Source organism: Colobus angolensis, unplaced genomic scaffold, assembly GCF_000951035.1.
Source record: "Colobus angolensis palliatus isolate OR3802 unplaced genomic scaffold, Cang.pa_1.0 Scaffold341, whole genome shotgun sequence".
Taxonomy (NCBI): Eukaryota; Metazoa; Chordata; class Mammalia; order Primates; family Cercopithecidae; genus Colobus; species Colobus angolensis.
Genome location: NW_012116722.1, coordinates 1,323,665 through 1,349,492, shown reverse-complemented (window position 1 = coordinate 1,349,492; position 25,828 = coordinate 1,323,665). Strand labels below are relative to the sequence as shown.

The window sequence follows — 25,828 nt, the reverse complement described above, 5'->3', positions numbered from 1 at the left end:
ATGCTTAACTATTTTGGGATTCCTTCCGTGACATTTTTTGAGTTTCCATTGAACAAGGGATGTTCAAAAAGTTCATGGAAAATGTATATTAGGAAAAAACTATGCATGAATTCCCAAACGTTTTTACCCCAAAATAACTCTACTAACTTATTATAATATGCCTGAGCAGGATCTGGTCTGAGGAGCTAAGAAGGGTAAGAAATTAGTTTGAAGACAGCCCTTATTAGAGCAACATGAATTCTGCTGAAATTGAAGCAAAAACAAATATTGAATTTATGGTGAAGCTTGGGTGGAAGAATGGTAGAATTATTGATGCTTTATGGAAAGTTTATGGGGACAATGCCCCAAAGAAATCAGCAGTTTACAAATGGACGACTCATTTTTAAGAAGGAGCAGATAATGTTGAAGATGAAGCCTGCAGCAGCAAACTGTCCACATCAATTTGCAAGGAAAAAATTAATCTTGTTTCTGCCCTAATTGAAGAGGACCAACAGTAGAAGAAACAGTAGTCAATTCTATAGACATCTCAATTGGTTCAGCCTACACAATTCTGACTGAAAAGTTAAAGTTGATCAAACCTACTCACTGGGCACAGTGGCTGATGCCTGTAATCCAGCACTTTGGGAGGCTGAGACGGGCGGATCACTTGAGTTCAGGAGTTTGAGACCAGCCTGGCCAACATGGCGAAACCCCATCTCTGCTAAAAATACAAAAAGTAGCCGGGTGTACTGGCAGGTGCCTGTAATCCCAGCTACTTGGAGGGGCTGAGGCAGGAAAATGAACCCGGGAGGCAGAGGTTACAGTGAGCCAAGATCATGCTATTGCTCACCAGCCTGGGTAATAGAGCAAGACTCCATCTCAAACAAACAAACAAACAAACAACAAACCTTCTACTCAATAGGTGCCAAAACCATTGTGCCCAGATTAGCTTCAGATGAGAGCAGAGCTTTCAACAGAAATTTTGAACAAGTGGGATCAAAATCCTGAAGCATTTCTTTGAAGAATTGTTAACAGGAAAAGAAACATGGCTTTACCAGTATGATCCTGAAGACAAAGTACAATCAAAGCAATGGCTACTGAGAGGTGGAAGTGGTCCAGCCAGGGCAAAAGCAGATGGGTCAAGAGCAAAGGTCATGGCAACAGTTTTTTGTGATGCTCCAGCCATTTTGCTTGTTGACTTTCTGACCAAACCTCTGCTTATTAGGAGAGGTTTTTGTTTTTTTTTGAGACAGATTCTCACTCTGTCACCCAGGCTGGAGTGCAATGGTGTGATCTTGGCTCACTGCAACCTCTGCCTTCTCACTGCAATGTCCTGGGTTCAAGTGATTCTTATGCCTCAGCCTCCTGAGTAGCTGTAATTACAGGGGTGCACCACCACGCCCAGATAATATTTGTATTTTTAGTAGAGGCAGGGTTTCACCATGTTGTCCAGACTGGTCTTGAACTCCTTATCTCAAGTGACCTGCCATTCTCAGCCTCCCAAAGTGCTGGGATTATAGGCATGAGCCACGGTGCCCAGTTTTAAGAAAGTTAACCAAAGCTTTAGTAGAAAAATGCCCAGGAGGCCGGGCGCGGTGGCTCAAGCCTGTAATCCCAGCACTTTGGGAGGCTGAGACGGGCGGATCACGAGGTCAGGAGATAGAGACCATCCTGGCTAACGCGGTGAAACCCCATCTCTACTAAAAAATACAAAAATCTAGCCGGGCGAGGTGGCAGGCGCCTGTAGTCCCAGCTACTCCGGAGGCTGAGGCAGGAGAATGGCGTGAACCCGGGAGGCGGAGCTTGCAGTGAGCTGAGATCCAGCCAGGCCCGGCGACAGAGCAAGACTCTGTCTCAAAAAAAAAAAAAAAAAAAATGCCCAGGAAAACTTTGTCAGAGGGTCCTTGTGTACTGCTCATTCCTCCTATCAAACAAGGGCAATTTTGCAAGAGTTTTGATGGGAATTCATTAGGGATCTACCTTAAAAGTCTGATTTGGCTCCCTCTGACTTCATTTTCTAATCTTAAAAAATCCTTAAAGGGGGCTGGGTGTAGTAGCTCACGTGTATAATTGCAGCACTTTGGGAGGCCAAGGTGGACGGATCACCAGAGGTCAGGAGTTCGAGACCAGCTTAGCCAACATGGTGAAACCCCATCTCTACTAAAAATATAAGAATTAGCCAGGCACGGTGGCGGGCGCCTGTAATCCCAGCTACTCGGGAGGCTGAGGCAGAAGAATTGCTTGAACCCGGGAGACAGAGGTTGCAGTGAGCCGAGATTGTGTCATTGCAATCCAGCCTGGGTGACGAGCAAAACTCCATCTCAAAAAACAAACAAACAAACAAAAAAAAACTCCTTAAAGGGAACCAATTTTTTTTTTTTTTAGTGAATAGTGTAAAATAGACTACAATAGCGTGGTTAAATTCCCAGGACCCTCAGTTCTTTAGAGGTGAACTAAATGGCTGGTACCATCTCTTATGAGAGTGTCTTAAACTTGATGGAGCTTATGTTGAGAAATAAAGTTTATATTTTTTATTTTCATCTTTTAATTCCATGTTTTCACACACTTTTTGAAGTCCCCTTGTATATGCTAACTATGCTAGGTGTTGGTGATAAAGAGAAATATAACACCAGGAACTTACACTCTTTACTATTTAATCAAGGACATTCATTCTAGTTTTATTTCAATCACTCAGGACTTTCAGGGATATCTGTCTTTTATTGATTTGAGTTTGCAACTTTTTTTTTCTTTTTTTTTTTTTTGAGATGGAGTTTCGCTCTTGTTGCCCCGTCTGGAGTGCAATGGTGTGATCTCAGCTCACCGCAACCTCCGCCACCCCGGTTCAAGCGATTCTCCTGCCTCAGCCTCCCAAGTAGCTGGGATTACAGGCATGTGCCAGCACCCCCAGCTAATTTTTTTTGTATTTTAGTAGAGAGGGGGTTTCTCCATATTGGTCAGGCTGGTCTCGAACTTCTGACCTCAGGTGATCCACCCGCCTCAGCCTCCCAAAGTGTAGGGATTACAGGCATGAGCAACTGTGCCCAGCCTTTTTTTTTGTTTTTTTTTTTTATTTTTTAGAAACAGGGTCTCACTCTGTTGCCAAGGCTGGGGTGCAGTGGCGCCATCATAGCTCACTGCAGCCTCAAACTCCTGGCCTCAAGTGATCTTCCTGCTTCTGGGATTATAGTGCTGGGATTATAGGCATGAGCCACAGCACCCAGCCTGAGTTTGCAACTTTTAAATATATTGGATTTCTGTAAGACTTAAGGTTCTCTGTTTTATAAGGCATGTAGGGGGAGTCATGTCATGGTATGCTGGGTGCACAAACTTGTGCATTGAGATTCTAATGAAAGTCAAGTCTGACCCTTAGGCTTCTGTAGCATCAGGATGGATCCAGTTGCATTTTCCACTTCTAGAATTAGCAGCCTAGATGTCAACTATTTCTGCCTAAAGCATGTTAGTCTCTGTCGACTTACAGGATGAACCATGGCTTTGTGTATGCATTGTAGGAATTTCTTATTTTAGCAGTAAAGATCTCTTTTTGACCACCAAAGCCTTCTAGGGGCCTATAGCTCAGAAACCGTTTCAGCTGAAGTTTTGAAATGACTCTTACTCGTAATAGAGTCCTGTGCCTGGATTCTGCAGTTTGAGTCAGCACTGTTAATCTGAATGACACAGTTGAGGAGCACAGGATTTTTGTGGCAAGTATGTCAGTGAACAATGACCTGACGTCTTTACTCCTTTTTCTTTTTTCAGATAACAGTACTGAATTTTGGGACACAGATATAAAATGGTTTTCTCTGTTGGAAAGTAGCAGCTGGCTTGACATAATCAGGTATTTCAAACCATTGTTTTACTCTTGAATTTTATAATTGTCTAACTCAGGGTAGGAGATCAAACTGACAAATAATTTAACTGTTTGGTATTTCACAGTTAAATATTCTTAGATCACATGTTTTATAGCTAGATTTTATATTTGCTACTTATTTCTGTGCACATTTGATAGGAATTGATGAACATGCCACCTGCTTACAAGGAGGTGTACTCTACAGACAAGGCATTGAAAAACCACAGAAAGAGTGTGACAACCCAGAATTATTATTGAGGCAGCAGTGCTGGCCTCCAGGGAGGAAATTGAGAGTGAGAACAGGAGTGATACTGACTTTTCACTGAATACCTCTTTTAATCTTGTGTCTTATGCATATATTATCTATGTTTTTAAAAACCATGATTAATGTCAGTTATTTTTGGTTTGGGAGTTAGGTTGAGAGTTCCAGAGAACAGTTATATTGCCTTTCCTACTTTCTATATCGAATAGCTCTTCTCTGTTGCCATTAAATAGAGGATATGGCAGAGAAAGGTCCAAAACAGAAATGATGATCAGGGTGAGAAAGTAGGTCTAATGCTAGGCTACATTTCAGGAGGGAGAGCAATGCTTCCTGCTGCCTCACACACATTCTCCCTCCTGAAGTGAGTACTGTGGAAAGGAGCCTTGGCCCTCCAGACACTGAACTGTGCTTCAGACATCCTGCTACACATCTCATAATTTGAATATATAATGGCAGATAGGGATAAATGTTATAAAAGCAAATAACCCTTCTTTGTGTGGGGTGGGCAGAGAAGGGTGAGCATCTCTAGCCAGATGAATGGTCAGGGTGTGGGAAGGGAGGGTGGCTGGGGGATAGGAGAGGACACCTCTGCAAGCAGAAGACAACATATGTGAAGGCCCCCAGTTATACAAGTCCAAGCTGGGAATAATGGCAACAGTTGCAAAAGGAATAATGTGTAGAGAGAGACAAAAAGGATTTCTGAGCATATTGGAGCTTTTTAGCCACTCTGATACATTCAGCAGGTCACCTTAAGTTAAGTAATCTGGACATGTCTCGCATTCTCCAGGTATGTTTGATTTTTATGAATCTTGCTCAGCAGCAGACTCAAGCATGAGTTTTTAATAAGAATGTCTAGTTTAGAAATTACCTAGGAGCATTTTCACATCAATTTTAGGATTCCCTTCTGAAAATTTTCAGTTTCTAATGGGCAGGAATATATCCCAGTATCTAAATAATGTAAATGGAAGTTAGTCTCTTTTCTGGAGGATTTTAACATGGAAAAAAAAAAAATAAGAGAGAAGACTGAAGATCAAGTCAGACTATCTCTAAACTACTTAATGTTTTTGTTACCAAGCTCATGAACTAATGCCCCTTTTTCTTGTCTCTTTTTAGACGTTGCCTGAAAAAAGCAATAGAGATTACAGAATGTATGGAAGCACAAAACATGAATGTTCTTCTTTTAGGTAATATATAGGAAGCACAAAGGATGATTTCCATTTTCCTTCACTTGAGATTCAATTTTTATATATATAGCTTTGTGTATTTGGAAACAAAAGGAGTGAGTTAGTGTAGAAATCCTTCCTATTCCTTCCTCCCTAACCTTGGAATCCTTTGCCTTGGATTTCAGTGTTAGAGTTTAAAACAAAATTCTTTCACTTCGAACTTAGCAGACCTATTCACCATCCATGAAGGAATTTTTTGGTATCTTTACCAAAGCTCACATTTCTTAATGTTTTGGATTTTGTTTTATATTAACTGAGCTTGGTTAAAGTTAAAATCTTTTTAGAATCCTTGTATAAAGAGATCCATGGATGACTTGGTTGTTATTTTTATGTCTTTGTGGTTGACAACTTTATACAGTTACCATAGAAACTTGGTGGCCTGTGAGTTCCTTTTCCTCAGTGGGCTTAACTTGCTGTACATGATGCAAGCATTCAGAATGTGCGAAAGCAAGTGTAAACCACCATGCAGCGAAGACTGGTGCTGTAACTAGTTACATATGAACTCAAACATTACCTGCTGTTTAGAAATATTAAGTTTCGTATAGCCCTACACTACAAATTAAGTAGATTGTCTCATGCTTATACCCCCAAGCTTTTATCATTCTCTGAAACTCTCTGTAACTGTTGGCCCTAGGTTCTAAGGGCAGCCTGGAAAATGTGTCTTTCTGTGGCTCTGTCCATCTGACATTGGCTGACCGACTTAGATTTGAATACATTTATTGAGCCCCTGCCATGTGCAGTGCTCTGTTCTGCCTTCTAGAAGTTTGCAACCTAATGAGAGAGTTGCCTTAAGTGTGCTATTGAAAAAGACCCAACCAGCCGTGACAGAACAGCGTATTATTTGAGTACTGAGCAACTAGTGAAAAGGAGGAGGGATAAAGATTGGAGGTCTAAGAAATGGAAGGATTCAGGGCCAGAACACATTAATCACAGAGCTGCATAAAGTGAAATCTGAATCTTTGACTGATGGAACTGAGACGTCCTTCACTCCTGAATGGACTGCTGAATTTTCTCACCTCTGAAATCTCTTTTAGTCCCTCATTCCATTACCCACAGGAGTATCATTAACACCCTTCAGATCCAAGAAGAAAGAGTTCCTTAAAAATGAAACTTGTGGCTGGACACGGTGGCTCACACCTATAATCCTGGAATTTTGGGAGGCCAAGGCAGGCAGATCACTCGGGGCCAGGAGTTGGAGACCAGCCTGGCCAGTATGACGAAACCCTGTCTCTACTAATAATGCAAAAATTAGCCGGTCATGATGCTGTGTGCCTGTAGTCCTGGCTACTCAGGAGGCTGAGGCACAAGAATTACTTTAATCTGGGAGACAGAGGTTGCAGTGAGCTGAGATTGTGCCGCTGCACTCCAGCCTGAGTGACAGAGTGAGACTCTGTCTCCAAAAAAAGAAACTTGTTTTGAAAACCGATAGCACTAGAAGACAAAAACAAAAATTTGTTTCTCTGTAACCCATGTCATCTCATAGTTGAGGCTTATTTCCTGGAGGGAGAAGTGTAAGCTGGGACCCGTAGTGCTCTATGATTATAGCGGTCAAGATGAAAGAGTTGTCACAGTATGAGCACCTCCCTAGTTACAATTCTTTTTTTTTTTTCTTTTGTTTTAAGACGGAGTCTCCCTCTGTCGCCCAGGCTGGAGTGCAATGGCTCGATCTCAACTCACTGCAACCTCTGCCTCCCAGGTTCAAGCGATTCTCCTGCCTCAGCCTCCCGAGTAGCTGGGATTACAGGTGTGCGCCACCACACCTGGCTAATTTTTGTATTTTTAGCAGAGAAGGGGTTTCACGATGTTGGTCAGACTGGTCTTGAACTCCTGACATCGTGATCCACCTGCCTTGGCCTACCAAAGTGCTGGGATTACAGGCGTGAGCCACCACGCCCAGCCTACAATTCAGTCTTAAGTTTCTCTAACGCCAATGATACTAGCACCATCCTCCTCATGGACATTTTTTAAAAACAACTTGAGTTGCACCTGTTTTTGTGAAAGGGAAACTATGGGGCTATAGACCCTGACTTTTAGGATCTTAAAACTCTTAAGACAAATGCATGGATAAAGATGTGTGGTTTTTGGCTCTAAGTCATGAATGTTAAACAAGTATGTGAGTGAACTTTTCATCAAATGAGTTTTGGAAAGTGCAGCAGGTGGGCATGTGGAAGTAGACCAAAAAGGGTTTGTCTCCTAGGCTAGGCAGGAGAAGCAGGCACCTCTATGCTCCTCAAACAGAAAAGGACAGAGCCTTAGAGCTGAAAATAGAAATAATTTTGCTACAGTCAAGAAATATTAAACTTTCTCCAAAGTAGAGTTAGTGGAGGACTTAGGAGTGGAGGAAGGGATGTCTGAGGTGAATTTGAGAAGCAGCTGAGCCGTGAAACAGTGACTTCGGTGATGAAGGCTTCCACACCCCAGAAGGAGTTTAGTGACGGAGGCTTCCACACCCCAGGAGGGAAGAGCTTTAGTCTTGGCCTGCGGAGCCTGGCAGGTCATCATGATGTGGGCGATTCTGTTGTCTCTGTGTGGCACACCTAGACCCCCACATGCTGAAAGTAGCTTTGCAATGCTGCATTCATTTATTCAGTATGCAAATCCATATTTAGTACCAGCCTGTGCCAGAACCTGTACTAGACATGCTAGAGCAGTTCATCTCTCAGTCTGAAAACATAACCCTTTGTTATTGGCCCTTGCCTTTAGGGAATAAGAGCATGACCATTAATAGTAGACCTTGGTGTTGGGAAACCTACTTTTAACTGTTTAAGTGAGCATTCGGAAACTTTTTAACATTTTATGCCCTCCTTCCTCCTTGCACTGCTACTGGGGCCTCTCCTAGAGGAGAATGCATCCGACCTCTGCTGTCTCATTTCCTCTCTGGTGCAAATGATGATGGACCCCCACTGCCGAACCAGAATTGGTTTCCAGAGCCTCATCCAAAAGGAGTGGGTCATGGGTGGCCACTGTTTCTTGGATCGCTGCAACCATCTCCGCCAGAACGACAAAGAGGAGGTGAGTTCCCTCACTGCGGACTGTTTTCGTCATGGGGAGAACTACTGAATCTCTTATTTAATACCTGTCATCAGATGTAGGGTTGCTGCTTGCAAAGTGTAAGCCAAACAGGTTTGTTAAGAAAACTAGGATCATTTCATTGTGTGATGACTTTGGATACTTGAAATAATAGTGAAACCTTTCCCAGAGGAAAGAGATTAACAGGTATGTTCAGAGTTTTCTAAATTGTGTACACCAAGGGTGTATACATATTTCATAGTGGGAATAATATTTATTATCTGAATTATTTCAGATTATCAGAGTCAATTTTTTTTTTTTTTTTTTTTGAGACAGTGTCTTGCTCTATTGCACAGGCTAGAGTGCAGTGGTGCAGTCTCAGCTCACTGCAGCCTCCGCCTCCTGGGTTTAAGCTTATCTCCTGCCTCAGCCTCCTGAGTAATTGGCATTACAGGTATGCGCCACCATGCCCAGCTAATTTTTTGTGTTTTTAGTAGAGATGGGATTTCGCCATGTTGGCCAGGCTGGTTTTGAACTCCTGACCGCAAGTGACCCACCTGCCTCAGCCTCCCAAAGTGCTGGGATTACAGGCCTGAGCCACCGCGCCCAGCCATTCAGAGTCAATTTTCCTTACACATAAACCTTTTTGAAATCAGGGCCAGGCACGGTGGCTCATACCTGTAATCCCAGCACTTTAGGAGGCCAAGGCAGGCAGATCACAAGGTCACAAGGTAGAGACCATCCTGGCTAACATGGTGAAACCCCGTGTCTACTAAAAATACAAAAAATTAGCTGGGCGTGGTGGCACATGCCTGTAGTCCCAGCTACTTGGGAGGCTGAGGCAGGAGAATCACTTGAACCCAGGAGGCAGAGGTTGCAGTGAACCGAGATCGTGCCACTGCATTCCAGCCTGGGTGACAGAGTGAGACTCTGTCTCAAAAAAAAAATGAAATAAAGCACAGGGTTATGTTAATGCCATCTGTTACCAGGGCCTTAGTGGTAGCCTGGGTGGGACTGTGCCCACAGCCTCTTCTGCTTGTGTCTGGATTAATTGCTCCAGGCCTGGGCCCCCAAGTTCAGGCACAGGAGAGTTAGCATTTTAGGTCACTTGGTGAAAATGAGTCCCCCAAATTGTGGTGTACATGTCTAGGTGACAGCTGTACACACTCCATTGGCTGCCTTATTGATGATTGGTGAAAGGAAAAATGAAAACACACAAACTTTCTTTAATCAGCTCATCTGCAGAGCTGACGTGTGCTAGCAGTGTGACTTGTGGTTTTTCCTACTCCGGGTAGTCAGCATGTCTGTCTGTGGTGCGGAACAGCTTGACACAGAATACTGTGGGTACACAGAGCCATGGCTCCTGATCGTAAGGGCTTGGCAGGTTCCTGGGGTGATCCAGGTCTCTCTCACTGAGCAAGATGGTTTCTTTCAGGCCTGGCCTATACTCATCTGTGTCCCATTGAGCTGAATAGAAATCACATCTTTCAGTCCTGGAAGGGACTTTAAGGAATTAATTTGAAAGGGTGACGGCATTTACATAACATGGTAGGCAGAAAGAGCTGATACTTTGTGGAGATAAGTATGGTTGTTTTTTTTTCTTTTTTTTTTTTGGAGAAGGAGTTTCGCTCTTGTTGGCCAGGCTGGAGTGCAATGGCACGATCTTGGCTCACTGCAACCTCCTCCTTCTGGGTTCAAGTGATTCTCCTACCTCGGCCTCTTTAAGTAGCTGGGATTACAGGCATGCCCCTCCATTCCCGGCTAATTTTGTATTTTCATTAGAGACAGGGTTTCACCATGTTGGTCAGGCTAATATCGAACTCCTGACCTCAGGTGATCCACCCACTTCAGCCTCCCAAAGTGTTGGGATTACAGGCGTGAGCCACAGTGCCCGGCCTTGTTTTGTTTTTGAGACATGGTCTCTCTCTGTTGCCCAGTCTGGAATACAGTTGCACAGTCATGGCTTACTGCAGTTTCGACCCCCTGGGCTCAAGCAATCCTCCTGCTTCAGCCTCCTGAGTAGCTGGGACTATAGGCGTGCACTACCATGTCTAGCTAATTTTTGTATTTTTTGTAGAGATGGGTTTTGCCATGTTGCCCAGGTTGCTCTCAAACTCCCAGGCTCAGGCAATCCATCTGCCTCAGCCTCCCAAAGTGCTGGAAATACAGGCATGAGCCACAGCACCTAGCCATATGTTTTTGTATATCTTGAGAAAAGGGGGAACTGGCAGGCACCATGTCTAATGGGGAAAGAGTCTAAGAAGAGACCTGATCTGCTGTTCACCCAGCCCTTGGAGAGGTCACCCGTATTTTCTGAGCCTATTGCCCTGCCTATACAGTGCAGTTCAAATATTTTCCACTCTATTTAACAATACTATGCGTAAAATGAGGTGTGAAATAAAGTTGCTGTACAAATGTTTCTTAGCATCTCAATGTGGACATATTGGAATTTTGAAGGAAAATTGGGTGGTCAAATTTGTGATAAGATTGAGGCGGCACTGCGCTTTAAGAGCTGCATTGCCATGCATCTCTCTCTCTCATGAGCCCTGTGTGAGACCCTGGGGGCCTGCCTCCAGGCATCTCCAATCTTCCGTTTTCTCCTCTGTAAGGGAGAAACTAATATAGCTTGTCTTAGCCCCCTGGCAGGATCACTGGGGAATCAGGGAGGATAAGCGCTTTCTAAATGATAAAGCATACTAGAAACTACTCTCCCTGCTCATCAAGGGCTCGCCTCTGGGAACTAATAAATGATACTTGTGGATTTGTAAAGATACATTTTGAAAACATTTTGAAACTCACTTTCACTGCTTCTCTCTTGTCTCCCATCCCCGTTGTCTTCCGGGCCCTCACTGTGGGGTGGGCAGGAGGCTTCTCCTTGCAGGTTGGTCTTCAGAATCAAACCCTGTCAGTCAGTGTGTGGGCAGGTGGGGAATGAAAGTTCCCTCCCACCCCCCGTAACTTTGTATTGACAAAATTCAAAGTAGCACTCATAATTAAGTACATTTTTTGGTAATATGGTATTACTAGTGGAAGAATGGAATTTTTTTGGAGGAGATAACATTTTGCCTAATTGAGGTTCTAAGTTAGTGTTTTCTATTATCAGAATCCATTGCAGATGCTCATCTGTAACACTGATCCATAATGAGGTTTTTACACATTTCATCTTTGAAATGTCTTTGACACAGGTACATAAATCGCAAGCATGTGATTTCCGTTGAGCATATTTCTCACTTGGGGTGGAATGGAGTATTCTGTGTTTCCCAGAGAATGAAGTCCCGAGAAGTGCTTATTTCACAGCTGTTGAGGTGCTGTCCCCTGAACTCAGAATGGCTTGCACTGGGCTCTGCCCACCAAGTAACGTATCTTGTTTTCATGCAGGTTCCTGTGTTCCTGCTTTTCCTAGATTGTGTCTGGCAGCTGGTGCACCAGCATCCCCCGGCATTTGAATTCACAGAGACTTACCTGACTGTTTTGTCAGATAGCCTATACATACCTATTTTTAGCACCTTCTTCTTCAATTCACCTCATCAAAAAGATACTAACATGGTAAGAGTCCCTCTTAGGAACCTGTGTATTAAAGAGGCTTCCTCTCACAAGTAGGATGCAGTAGTACTGATGCTAAAAGTGGTCTTCACTTGACAGCACATACACTAAAGAAAGCTGGAATGATACAGAGAAGATTAGCATGGCCCCTGCGAGAGGATGACTTGCAAACTCATGAGACATTTCGTATTTTAAAAAAGATATTGGGCCGGGCACGGTGGCTCAAGCCTGTAATCCCAGCACTTTGGGAGGCTGAGACGGGCGGATCATGAGGTCAGGAGATCGAGACCATCCTGGCTAACACGGTGAAACCCCGTCTCTACTAAAAAAATACAAAAAACTAGCCGGGCAAGGTGGCAAGCGCCTATAGTCCCAGCTACTCAGGAGGCGGAAGCAGGAGAATTGGCGTGAACCCGGGAGGCGGAGCTTGCAGTGAGCTGAGATCTGGCCACTGCACTCCAGCCTGGGTGGCAGAGCAAGACTCTGTCTCAAAAAAAAAAAGGTATTGAACACTATATACCAAGCATTGTTCTAAGAGTTTCTTAGGTATTAATCCTTACAGCACCCTATGGCGTATGCATTTTTATTATCTTGGAGGAAGCTGAGGCAAAAAAAGGATAAGTAACTCACCTGTGGTCACGTGGTAAATATTGCAGCTGGAAGCAAGTGTTGAAGCTGGGGAATTAAGCAAAATTCAAAGCTGTCTGTTTTAAAGACAGTCAGACCAGATGTCCTGTCATCCGTTTGCCTGATGCCTGGAATTCCTCTGTAGAGAGAATGGGGACCAGCAGAGCAGGGAAGCTAGGCTTCTCTTTCCATCTTAACCCTTTTGGCCCCTCCTGGGCTGTGCCCCCAATTAGATAATCTCGGTGCTTCTGAGCAGCCTCCTGAGGGGTACAGGGTTTCCTTGAGCTGGGAAGATTACCAAATCCCCCGGTGAAGTAGGAGCAACAACCCTGCTTTCAGAGCCCAGCCTTGTGACTCACCAGCTTCATGACCTTGGGCAGTTCAGTTTTCTGAGCCTTGGTTTCCTCAAATGTAAAACTGGAAAAGCACCAGTTACCTCATGAGGCTGTGGAAGCACCCAGCACAGCGGCTGATGTGTAGACTGCTGGAAAGGAAGTGTCCTTGTTCTTGCACTCCTCCCCCAACAAAAGCTTGTAGCGAATAACCACAGGTAGCCTCAGTCTTTAAAAATGAAGTGCCCACGATTATTCATTCTCAGGGCAGGGCAGGAGCACACTTCCTGGTGCCTGTGTCCAGAAGTATGTGTTTGCCTTCCTCAGCCCTCCCTGGAAGACAGCGTGACCTGTGCTTGTTTTGGCAGGGTAGAGAAGGCCAGGATACACAAAGCAAGCCTTTGAATCTGCTCACCGTGTGGGATTGGTCAGTGCAGTTTGAACCCAAAGCCCAGACGTTGCTCAAAAACCCTCTTTATGTGGAAAAGCCAAAACTGGACAAAGGCCAACGGAAAGGAATGCGCTTCAAAGTAAGATGTCCACATGTCTAAACCCCGTTCAGCTGCCCAGACCCCATGCATGTAATGATAAAAGGTACTTACGGATTCTGTCTGCCAGCATGTTCTACCCCTCGAAGCAGTCTGCAGAGTCGAAACTTGTGATGGTCAGATTGTCAAGGACCATTAGAATCCTTTGCTTTCAGCAAATCACCTTTGCCCTGGTGCAACAAGGCCATCTGTCACATGTCACAGTGGATGCTGCTGCCCTGGTCATACTCCATGGAATCATGCCTCTTGTCCTGCCTGTGTGTGTGTGTTAGTAGAGTAAAAGGAACACTGAATGTGTGGGTTTTACTTGGCCAGTACCGGTTCATTTATTATAATAAATAGTAAGACTTTTCTTAATGAGCTGTGCCTGTAAACCAAGGGTTGCACAACTCTTTCTATCAAGGGCTGCAAAGTCTCTGTCACAAGTACCCCTCTACTGCTGTAGTACAAAAGAAGCCTTAGGCTGCTCTGCCCATGGAGTAGCCATTTTTTATTCCTTTACTTAAAAAAAAAAGGAGCCTTAGTAGGCGAACAAGTAGGCATAGCTGTGTTCCAGTGTTTACGAGAACAGGCGCCAGTCCAGATTTGGCCTGAGGGGTGGCCAGTTTGCTGACCTATGCTAGGAACCACAAATGTCAGAAACTCATTTTAGTTGATAATCCCAAAGTTGCCTAACTGATGAATTATTTAACTGACATTCCCTAGCTCTGTCTTCAGACCCAGAATTTCTCCCTCACAGAGTCCACAAAAGAGAGAGCAGTGATGGTAAGTCCGAGTCGACACATGTCACTGCCTTCTCCATGCCATCCTTATCCTACCTGATGTGGAGGGCTTCAGAAAGCCTGGCCCTTTCTGGTGTTAGAGTTGGTTCCATTCTAAAGAGGACCGGGGACCTGGGTGAGTCACGGCCAGCAGAGACGATGTTGGCTGCTGAACGACTCAGAACGGCCACTCTGCCCTTTTAGGGGCCGCAGGCCCAGGGTGGAGCTTCCCCTTTCTGACTATCTCCTGCTAGTTTGACCAGAATTGTCCTGAGCCCCAGAACAGCTTGGCCAGAAATCGGTTTTTCTTCAGTGTGTTGTGCCCCCTGGTGGCTGCGTGCACATTCTCTTGAGAGCCAGATTGACACCACAGAAACTGCCTTGTGCCAGAGTGGCAGGGGACCTCAGAGACAGCAAGGACAACCCCTTGTTTTACAGGGGAGAACCTAAGGCTCTCCCTTCCAATAATGGATTTCATGTCTCTCCTCAGACCCAGCTTTTCTAATCGTCTCTTTTCCTTGGGAGATAGAGACAGACAGCCTAAGCTCCAGGAGTTGGCAGGTGGGAAAGGACTGAGCTGAAGGGGTGGAGAATTTCAGGTAGAAATAGCTAAATCACAGTTGGGACGGGGGCGAAAAGAAGCCTTGAAGCCTTTGGGTAAGAAGACCAGATATCAGGTGGGGCGATGTGTTAAGCAGCCTGGTGGCCTGGGGGAAGTTCTGCAGAGACTCCGAGGAAGCAGGGGCTGAGCAGCGTGTGATGCTGCCATGCGAATGCCACACGGGGAGGGACCCATTTCAGTGTGCACCCTTGGTGTCAGCCGCAGGCCCAGGCCAGGCTTTGGCCTGCGGAGCTGCTGGCATGTCAGCTGGTCTTGAGTGCTCCTTTCGCTTAGGAGATAGAAGGGGGCTTCCATAACCAAGGAGAGCTCAGTGGAGAGCTCAGGCTCTGGAGCCAGACTATTTGAACTATCACCTTTGGCACTGAGCAGCAGTGCCTTCGGCAGATTGCTTACCCCTGTGCCTTAGTTTCCTCGCTTGTAAAATGGGGCAATAATGGTGACTTGGAGAATGAGGTGCTCAGTATTCACTGAGTACTGAGCACAGAACCAAGCAGGCAGGAAGCACTGGGTGACGGTTCAGTGTAGTCCCTGCCCTGCCTGGCACATCTTCACGATGGAGAAAAGAGAGGCCACTGAATCCTGGCCTTCATCTCTCCTGAGCCCGGATGGAAAGTCAAATCCTGGTCACCTCCGAGTTGTGGTCTTGTGGAAGGTTTTGCTTTCTTTTTAATATTTTTATTTTTATTCCATATTTCATAGTAAGGAAATAATTTTCTTTACAATAAAGAATATTTTTTTACAAGGAAGAAACACTGATGGAAATATGTTAGAGTTAGAGCAAGCCTGAAAGTTGTTATCTCTTCTTCAAATGAATAGGAACAAAATAACTGGACAAACAGCTTCTCCCCACATTTTTTTACTTCTCCTTTGGGCACTGGGGAACCCTCATGACCTTCTGACCACATCCATCTTTCATAACCCTTTCTTTTTTTTTTTTTGAGTCAGAGTTTCACTCATTGCCCAGTCTGGAGTGCAATGGCATGATCTCGGCTCACTGCAGCCTCTGCCTCCTGGATTCAAGCAGTTCTCCCTCAGCTTCAGGTGCCCACCACCACACCCTGCTAATTTTCTTGTATTTTTAGTGGAGATGGGGTTTTGCCATTTTGGCCAGGTTGGTCTTGAACTCCTGGCCTCAGGTGATCTACCTGCCTTGGTCTCCCAAAGTGCTAGGATTACAGGCATGAGCTACTGCGCCCAGCCCCACAACCCTTTCACAGTGCACCCCCAAATATAATACTCTGCTCTGGCCACAGAGATAATTACCAAGGGGGGAAATAGGAAAATGTGAAAATGTTCTCACATTTTCTACTCCTTGCAGGTTGCCAGACAAATCTGGTCAACTTAGCTGGCTCATCAAATTTCTTTGCTCTCACCTGCCTGTTTTCTTTATCTAAAAGAATCTTTATGACTTAGACTTAAACTCCCACTGGATGTCTGATAAGCTGCTATTTCACCCATGCGATACCATCTTCTGGTAGTCAGCAGTGCCTGCTTGCAGTTGTTGAGAAGATTGTAGTGGTTAACAGCCTTCAAGTTCTCAAAGAGGAAACATCTTTTTCCCTTTGGAACACAAATAGGCCTGAGCCACAAGTTCCTCTCAATCATTAAACTATCTCCAGTTCAACAGCTTTTTCAGAAGTACTTTGTGTCCTGTGGAGCTCCTGTGACAGCGGAGGAGGGCACCGAAAGCTCCTTTCTCTGTCCCAGCATGCCTTTCTGCATAGCTGCCACATGCACCTGCTTTCCCATTGGTTTCTGGTACAGTGTGCACCATGAGAATACACAGGAACACTCCACCTCTGGATGTCACCATGTGTTAATGAGTGTGCATTCACATGGCAACGCTGATGTCTCTTGGAACTTGTTAAAGCAGGGTTATGCTCTGTTTTTTGTGGTAACATCTGTTAACTGTGCCTGTGATGTTAACCAGTGATTTTTATTTGTGTCTCCTCTCAAAGCATCAACGACAACTTTCTTTGCCACTTACGCAATCTAAGTCATCTCCCAAAAGAGGATTTTTCAGGGAAGAAACAGATCATTTGATTAAAAACCTTCTGGGCAAGAGAATTAGCAAACTTATTAATTCTTCTGATGAGCTCCAAGACAACTTTCGAGAGTTCTATGACAGCTGGCATGGCAAGCCCACTGACTACCATGGTTTGTTGTTACCGCATATTGAGGGGCCCGAAATCAAAGTCTGGGCCCAGCGCTACCTGCGCTGGATTCCAGAAGCCCAAATCCTAGGTGGTGGCCGAGTGGCCACTATGAGCAAACTCTTGGAAATGATGGAGGAAGTCCAGAGTTTACAAGAGAAGATCGACGAGAGACACCACAGCCAGCAGGCCCCCCAGGCTGAGGCCCCCTGCCTGCTGAGGAACTCTGCCCGCCTGTCCTCTCTGTTTCCTTTCGCTCTGCTCCAGCGACATTCCTCTAAGCCGGTCTTACCCACCAGTGGCTGGAAAGCTTTGGGAGATGAGGACGATTTGGCCAAACGAGAAGATGAGTTCGTGGACCTAGGGGACGTGTGACCTGTTTGTTGAGTGACTGTGGAAGAGGAATGTGGGAGATTGGGACAGCTGATCCCCGGATTCGTGTCATGCTACAGCTAATGCTGGCCGGGTCCTTAGCCCGGCACTCCGTTGGAGTAAAGCTGGGCCTTCGGGAAAAGAGGTGGCTCTCATTATTGTTTCATGGTTCTAAAAGACTATGCAATTGAAACTGCATCTGTAGTATTATTAATTGGCTGTTTTCTGATGCCTAAGTATTATACAGAGCCTGCAATGGCCAGTTTACTACCAGAAAGGGCTTCAGTAAGATATTCTTGGACTTGATACTTTCTTCAGACCCTCTTTGTGCCAAGATAATTTATCCAGTCATTGGAAATAGTAAGTTTCTGTGTAACCCATCTCAATTATAGAAGCAAGTTCAGCTTTACGTATTTGTATGGCGAGTTGAAGATTCAGATAGAGGTTATTAAGATGTGTGGCATTTACTTAAACCATCACATTTTTTCTTTCTATGCCCCCTTGCCTGTAAAACACCTGGGAAGTTCCACTGGTGTCGTCCATCCTGATGCTTTGTCTGTGGGTAGGGGCTAGTCAGCCACCACCCTCTTTTCTGTGCTGCCAGCCCCAGGTCTTCTTCCGCCTGCTCCACACCACTCGCCGCTGTCCCTCTGCACTCCCTGCCTTGGTGCGCATAGTCCCAGTGTCTCATTGCCAAACCTCTTGGTTATGCTGTGGGGATCTGTTCCTTTGCCTGACATCCTTCCTGAGGAGCTTCCATTCCTCTGGAGTCTCTCATTGTTTGGAACAAATCGCTTCGCCTTTTTCTACTTGCCTGCTGAGGCTTTGGAGCGCTTGTGATTGTGGTTTTCTGCCGCAACCCCTGAGCCGAGTTCCTCACATTCTTTCACCTTTATGGACTGATGGGATTGGGTCACTTCTGAATGTGGCTTTCATAGGAAAGCAGTTTAAACATAAGTATCAAAAGTGATGATTATCATATGATACCTCAGTGATTTTAAAAGCCATAGAAGAAACTTGACTATGCCTGGTCACCTTCTTGGATCTGCTGTCTAAATTATATATATATACACACATATATTTTTTTTTCTTTTTAATGCAGGAAAGTGTACTTTGTATGTAAGGAGCAGTGTTTTTTGTTTTGTTTTGTTTGATTTTTTGTTCTCAGTGGAACCCTGTCAAATCCCATAAAAGAGGAAAAAACCAAAACTCATTAGAATGTTTTAAATTGAATGTTTGCCTTTTCACATATATTTGCTTTTCAGTATGGATCCCAATTTGAATGTTACATGTTTAGAAAAACTTTCTTTCTTTCTTTTTTTTTTTTTTTTTTTGAGACGGAGTCTTGCTCTGTCGCCCAGGCTGGAGTGCAGTGGCGTGATCTCGGTTCACTGCAAGCTCTGCCTTCCAGGTTCACGCCATTCTCCTGCCTCAGCCTCCCGAGTAGCTAGGACTACAGGCGCCCGCCACCACACCCAGCTAATTTTCCGTATTTTTAGTAGAGATGGGGTTTCACTATGTTAGCCAGGATGGTCTCAATCTCCTGACCTCGTGATCCGTCCGCCTCGGCTTCCCAAAGTGCTGGGATTACAGGCGTGAGCCACCGCGCCCCGTCCAGAAGAGCTTTCAGTTGCTCAAGGGCAATAAGAAAATTTGAGGCCAGGCGTGGTGGCTCATGCCTGTAATCCTAGCACTTTGGGAGGTTGAGGCGGGCAAATTGCTTGAGCCCAGGTGTTCGAGACCAGCCTGGGCAACATGGCAAAACCCCATCTCTACTAAAAATACAGAAAGTAGCCAGGTGTGGTGGCGCATGCCTGTAGTCCCAGCTACTTGAGAGGCTGAGGTGGGAGGATCCCGTGAGTCGGGGAGGCAGAGCTAAGATCATGCCACTGCACTCCAGCCTGGGTGATGGAGCAAGACTTCGTCCCAAACAAAGAAAATTGGGAACTGTTGACTAGGAGGAGTTTCTAGGTTTGCACTGAATTGTCTTTTGTGCATACGGTGACTTGTTTTGCTGTTCTCCCCACTCCGTATTAGTGCAGGAGCCAGGTTGGTCTGTTAAGATGAACAAAGGTTGAGGGGAGGGGAGGATTCGTGCATCTGGGGGCCAAACACATGTTCCGTCTTGATTGCCTTAAGAGTTACTAGCGAGGTCAGTGTTAGGCTTGCAGTAGGGATTTTAAAATACACTAACTAGTTCCTTAGCTACCTTCACATACATTCTATAGGCCTTCTTAAATTAGCACTAACCTCCACTTCCTTCTCTGCCCCATTGCCTCCCAAATATGCTATGGAGCTATTTTTGTTACCACATTATAACATGAATATTTATACAGTAGCCTCTTCAGGCTTCGTAATTTTCATTCCAAAAATGCCCGGTGTGATGCTTTACACTCTGCGAAGTATGGTTTAAAGGCACAAGGTCATGGCCTTTGTCATAGCAGTTGAATGTGCATTGAAATATTTTTCTATGATTTTTTAAAAATTACAATAGAAAAATAAGCTGTTGTAACGTGTCAGGTCATGACAATTTTTGTATTTATATTTGAAATCAGATTTCTATAACTTGTATTTGTGTATAGAATTCTCAGTGGGTTTATATATTGTGAAATTTTTATCCGAGATTGGGACGTGGATTATGCTTAACAGTGAAAGCTGAAATGAGACCATTTACTTTGTTTAAAATGCTGTACTGTGCAAGTTTGGAAATGTAAAATAATTTACTGTATATAATATCTTGAGTTTGTTTATACCTCCAGGTTTTTACACTGAAGATAAACTAACTTTAATTAAATTCAAAACTTTTTTCTTTATAAGGGAATAAGCTGCTGAGCTAAACCTGTATCCATGTGCTTTGTATTTTCTGGATGCACAATGAAAGTTTATACTTGTATCTCACTGCATCATATCTGATTGCAGAAATTAAAGCACAATTTACAAGCAGTGCTGTACTTGGTGTGGTTGGTATAACACATGGAGTAATCCCTTTCATTCTTTCAGGAAATATTGAGCATGTACTGGGTATTTGGCAGGGCCAGTGGTGACAGCAGTGAAGAGTGGAGTTTGTGTTCTTGTGGGGCACAGGGCGTTTTGGTGGTGGGAACCAATAGCCAAACAAATATTTAAAATCTCAGGTAATTTGCAGTTACATGTATATCACAGCACTATTCACAATAGCAAAGACATGGAATCAACCCAGGTGTCCATCAGCGATGGATTGGATCAGGAAAATGTGGTACATATACACCATGGGATACTATACAGCCATAAAAAAGAATGGAATCATGTCCTTTGCAGCAACATGGATGCAGCTGGAGTCCATTATCCTAAGTGAATTAATGCAGAAACAGAAAACCAAATACTGAATGTTCTCCTAAGTGGGAACTAAACATTGGATATTGGACATAAAAATGAGAAGAACAGACATGGGACTGAAAATGGGGATGGAGTCGGGGAAGGGTTGAAAAACTACCTATTGGGTACTATGTTCACCATTTGAATGATGGGTTCAATTGAAGCCCAAACTTCAGCATCACACAATATACCCATGTAATAAATCTGCACATGTACCCTCTGAATCTAAAGTAAAAATAAAACATATAGCCAGGCACGGCGGCTCACGCCTGTAATCCCAGCACTTTGGGAGGCCAAGGCGAGCGGATCACCTGAAGTGTCGGGAGTTCAAGACCAGCCTGGCCAACATGGTGAAACCCCGTCTCTACAAAAAAAATAAAATCGGCTGGGTGTGGTGGCGCATGCCTATGATCCCAACTATGCAGGAGGATGAGGCAGGAGAATCACTTGAACCTGAGAGGCGGAAGTTGCAGTGAGCCAAGATCATGCCATTGTACTCCAGCCTGGGCGACAGAGAAGGGCTCTGTCTGAAGAAAAAAAAAAAAAAAAAAATCCTGGGTGATGATACAATGCTGAAGAAAAAATAGGAATAGGGTGGGGATAGGGTGATTACAAGAAAAGAGTTTTTAAAAATCCTGAAGTATTATTACCTCTTTGCTTTTTGTGGGGGTCTGTAAAATTAGAATTCTGTTACTCTGGAATAAGAATTGCTGGAAGAGATCTGAGTACATTTAAACCATCTCTGGTTTCATTTAAACCATGAAAGATAGAAAAAGGCTTTGTTTTTGCTTCCAGAGAGGATAAGTGAGCGAGCACAGGGTGAGATGGCTTATGAGAGTAGGATTTGTTTCTAATTTGTTTTGTTTAATGCTTAACTAGATTGAGACATAGCACTTTGTATGTTCTGAGAAACAAGGCTCATATTTCTTTGACCTTTCCTACCTACAGAGGAGGCTTCCCACTCTGCTGCTTGTCCCCATCCCCCTTTCCTATCTGGCCAGGCCCACACTACTATGTCCGGAAAGCTAGCTCTGAGACATCCCTGGAATTTAATAAGCTTTCATGAATGCCACGTGCTTTTCAGATGTTTTGCTTCTTTGGTGCTTGTATTAAATTCCCAAGTAGTAGTTGTGACTGTAGAGTTTAGCAGCTTCTTGTCTTATTTTCCACATGTGTTTAGCTCTTGTACTTTTGGTGGACTCAACTGTCTCTCACTCTTGATTTTACTTGTTCCTTGATGTCCAGGTGAGGGCATGGAGGGACTTGGGGAGTAAAGAGTGGAACATTCTCCGTCCAATGTGAAACAGGGTGGGGGGTCGGTTCCTGTCGGGAATTAGCCCCTGTGGCTTCAATGCCCCCTATCATTAAGGGAGTTGGGAGCAGAAGGGGTCCTGTCCAAAGCCTGTTTTCTGGCCAGTCGCGGTGGCTCACACCTGTAATCCAGCACTTTGGGAGGCTGAGGTGGGCGGATCACGAGGTCAGGACATCGAGACCATCCTGGCTAACACAGTGAAACCCCGTCTCTACTAAAAATACGAAAAGTTAGCCAGGCAAGGTGGCGGACACCTGTTGTCCCAGCTACTCGGGAGGCTGAGGCAGGAGAATGGCGTGAACCCGGGAGGCAGGGCTTGCAGTGAGCCCGGATCACACCACTGCACTCCAGCCTGGGCAACAGAGCAAGACTCCGTCTCAAAAACAATAAAAGAATAAAAAATAAAAAAGCCTGTTTTCTGAGCTGGGCTTGTGTCTCACTGTGGCTCTAGATTATTTATAAAGGCATCCCTGGGGCAGGACAATTTGGGGCTGAGCATGCAGGATGCCCCTGCGCTGCTGCAGAGACAAGATCTATAGAGATGCATGGCCTTATTGGGTCCACCTTACACACACACACACACACACACACACAACACCCTGAAAAGTACTAGCATGAGGGTGGGAGAGGCAAGACCCTGTTTGTACCGCGAGTTCCAGTGTAACCAGGGACGTGTCCAAGTGCCTACACTTGAGTTTGTTGATAACCAGGCTAGCTGTGGGTAGTGCAAAATCAGTGTTTTAAATATCATATATTGAAAAGTAATTTGAGTGGTTTTATATTTAAAAACAGGCATCTCAGCTTGTTTTGTGGTTCAGACCCAGGTTCTTTTCTTTTTAAATCCCCTATTACACTGTCTGCCCTTAGCAATTAAAGGATATGAAGTGTGTCATATGAAAATATGCACAGTAAGCTTTTTTCAATATATAATCTGTAGGTTAACACACAGTAAGCTTTTTGGACTTGTTTTTTAAAAACTTTCATTTTGCTAGCCAGTTTCATAAAGGGCTGTCTGGACCTGATTGTTTTTATGAAATCCTGAAGGGAGGACTTTTCAAATTGTCTTCGCAGAAGTCTGAGGTGCAATGAATGTCGTGCTAACTCATCCCCAGCACCGAAAGGGCACAAGTGCATGCCATTCCTGGGAAAGAAAAGAATGCAGACAGATGGCATTTCATCCTTGGACTGACCCTGAGGACTCTGCTTGGAATGCTGCTGCAGTAGCCTCCAGGAGAGGATGGAAAAGACCTCTCCTCTCTCCCCGGCTGATGGGGGTGGGGTGGGGTTGGGGGGAAACAGTAGAGATTGGTAGGGGAGGGGCAGGGGTGGACTGGGAAGGGGCACAAGGGAATGTTCTGGAGTGATGATAGATAGTAGCATTGTATATCTTTTTTTTTTTTTTTTTGAGATGGAGTCTCGCTCTGTCGCCCAGGCTGGAGTGCAGTGGCGCAATCTTGGCTCACTGCAACCTCCGCCTCCCAGGTTCAAGCAATTCTCCCGCCTCAGCCTCTCGAGTAGCTGGGATTACAGGCGCGCACCACCACACCTGGCTAATGTTTTGGTGTGTGTTTTTAGTAGAGATGGGGATGTGCCTTGTTGACCAGGCTGGTCTTGAACTTCTGACCTCAAGTGATCCACCTGCCTTGGCCTCCCAAAGAGCTGGGATTACAGGCATAGGCCATCGCACCTGGCCAAATCTTTCTATTTTTTAATTTAAAAACTTTTTTTTGGCTGGAGTGCAGTGGCGCGATCTCGGCTTACTGCAAGCTCCGCCTCCCGGGTTCACGCGATTCTCCTGCCTCAGCCTCCAGAGTAGCTGGGATTACAGGCACCTGCCACCATGCCCAGCTAATTTTTTAAAAAATATTTTTAGTAGAGATGGGGCTTCACCATGTTAGCCAGGATGGTCTCAATGTCCTGACCTCGTGACCCGCCCGCCTCGGCCTCCCAAAGTGCTGGGATTACAGGCGTGAGCCACCACACCTGGCCAAAAAAAACCAAACATTTTTTTGAGACAGGATCTTGTTCTGTTTCCGAGGCTGGTGTGCATTGGTGTGACGACAGCTCACTACAGCCTTGACCTCCATTTTGTAGAAATGGAGTCTCACTATGCTGCCCAGGCCGGTCTTGAACTTCTGAGCTTGAGTGATCCTCCTGCCTTGTCCTCCAAGAGTGGTGGGTTTGGAGGTATGAGCCACTGTGCCCGGTTCTGGCTCTCTGAAGCCAGAACTGTAGGATAACATCCCTCCATCTCCTCAGTAAAATGGCGCCATGCCCGGAACCCACTTCACTGGGGAGTTGGAGGGTTAAAGATAAGTGTCTATTATAGTGTAAATATTCAGTGCATGGAGCTATTATTGTGTATGTGTTTGGTCATTTACATACATCATGTAAACAGAGGTGGGTGTGTGCGTATGTTTAAACTTAATCTCCACCCCAGGAACAATTAACATTTGAAGTATCCTAAACAGGAACCTAAGTTCCAAAGGTGGCTGCATAAGCACTTCAAATGTTTTCAAAATCTATCCCAGAAGGTTTGTTGAGCAGCACATGGAATGTTAAAAATCATCTTTCAAAGGTGCAGTGAGTGGGTACTTGAGGTATGTGGTTGGCTAGAAATACCAAAGAGGCATCACTCTCACACCTACAGCATATACAAATCCATCAGGCCCAGCAGTGTAAATGCACCAGAGCAGAGAACGAGGCCTAAAAACCCTCCACATCACCAGACGGACTGCAGGGTTAGCTGGTCCTGCTATCTCATTGCATCTTTTTTGTTTTTGTTTTGAAACAGGGTCTTACTCTGTCACCCAGGCTGGAGTGCAGTGGCGCAATCATGGCCCACTGCAACCTCTGCCTCCCAGGCTCAAGTGATCCTCCCACCTCAGCCTCCCTAGTAGCTGGGACTATAGGTTCGTGCTACTGTGCCCGGCTAATTTTTGTATTTTTAGTAGAGACAGGGTTTTGCCATATTGCCTAGGCTGGTCTCTAACTGCTGAGCTCAAGGGATCCACCTGCCTCAGCCTTCCAAAGTGCTAGGATTACAGGTATGAACCACCGCGCCCAGCCTGTATCTAACTTAAGAGTAAAACTTTCATGCAAGGTATTGTGTGGAGGCCTGAGGACAGAGAGTGGGAATCCTCCACAAAGTCTAAGAACAGGAAATATGACTATTTTTTTCTTTTGAATTTTTAATGACCAAAACAAAGCACCTAAAACCGCAGCTTCTGGAAGAACCACTTGTTCTTGCCTGTCTCATATCTTTCTTCAAACTTGACCTTGGCCTCTCGTCGGGCCTGCGTTTAGGAGCGGGGTGTCTGAAGACATCCTTATTGACGACAGTTTTGTCCAAGGGGATATCCTCAGAGGACCTTGTGGGCATTAGGTGATTGTCGTTATAAACGTTCACAAAAGACTCGATCTTTGACCTCTTGGCGATCTTCTTCTTGCCCATGGCAGCTGTCACTTTGTGGGGGTAGCAGTCAATTCCAGCCACCAGAGCATGGCTGTAGGGGCGATCTGAGGTGCCATCATCATTGCTCTTCACAGTGACGGCTTTGCGTCCAGAGTAGCGTCCAGCCAGGACAAGCACCACCTTCCCAGGTTTCATGAATTTGCCCATCTTAGCAGCAAGCACTCGGGCCTACAGCAAAAAGGCAGAAATTTGGGGCTGTTAACGAAAGTCCAAGGCACCCGCTGTCATTGTGAAACACCACTGCTGAGGAGGTGGTGGTGATGGAAGCAGGGAGCTATAACCCTGCCTGCCTCTAACTGCCAGAAGCTACTGACACCAGAGGATGTCACCATTGCCGAATGGACAAGTTGACTTAGGTCAATCTGTGACAGCCTACCAGATTTACTGGAAATTCTATCATAATTACATT

General features: G+C 45.1%; 1 protein-coding gene and 1 pseudogene across 1 annotated transcript in view; one reads left to right on the top strand and one right to left on the bottom strand.

The window, feature by feature from the left end:
- MTMR12 (myotubularin related protein 12) overlaps positions 1 to 17,420 on the top strand; it is an 81,135-nt gene extending 63,715 nt beyond the window's left edge. Inside the window, exons 11-17 of the mRNA XM_011952580.1 lie at positions 3,736 to 3,814; positions 5,202 to 5,272; positions 8,151 to 8,323; positions 11,699 to 11,866; positions 13,191 to 13,352; positions 14,076 to 14,135; positions 16,712 to 17,420. Of these exons, the coding sequence (XP_011807970.1) occupies positions 3,736 to 3,814; positions 5,202 to 5,272; positions 8,151 to 8,323; positions 11,699 to 11,866; positions 13,191 to 13,352; positions 14,076 to 14,135; positions 16,712 to 17,281 (1,283 nt within the window). The 3' untranslated portion in view covers positions 17,282 to 17,420. The remainder of the gene's footprint in view (positions 1 to 3,735; positions 3,815 to 5,201; positions 5,273 to 8,150; positions 8,324 to 11,698; positions 11,867 to 13,190; positions 13,353 to 14,075; positions 14,136 to 16,711) is intronic.
- Positions 17,421 to 25,156: 7,736 nt separating this feature from the next.
- Positions 25,157 to 25,566, bottom strand: LOC105519251 (annotated as a pseudogene).
- Positions 25,567 to 25,828: the final 262 nt, after the last annotated feature.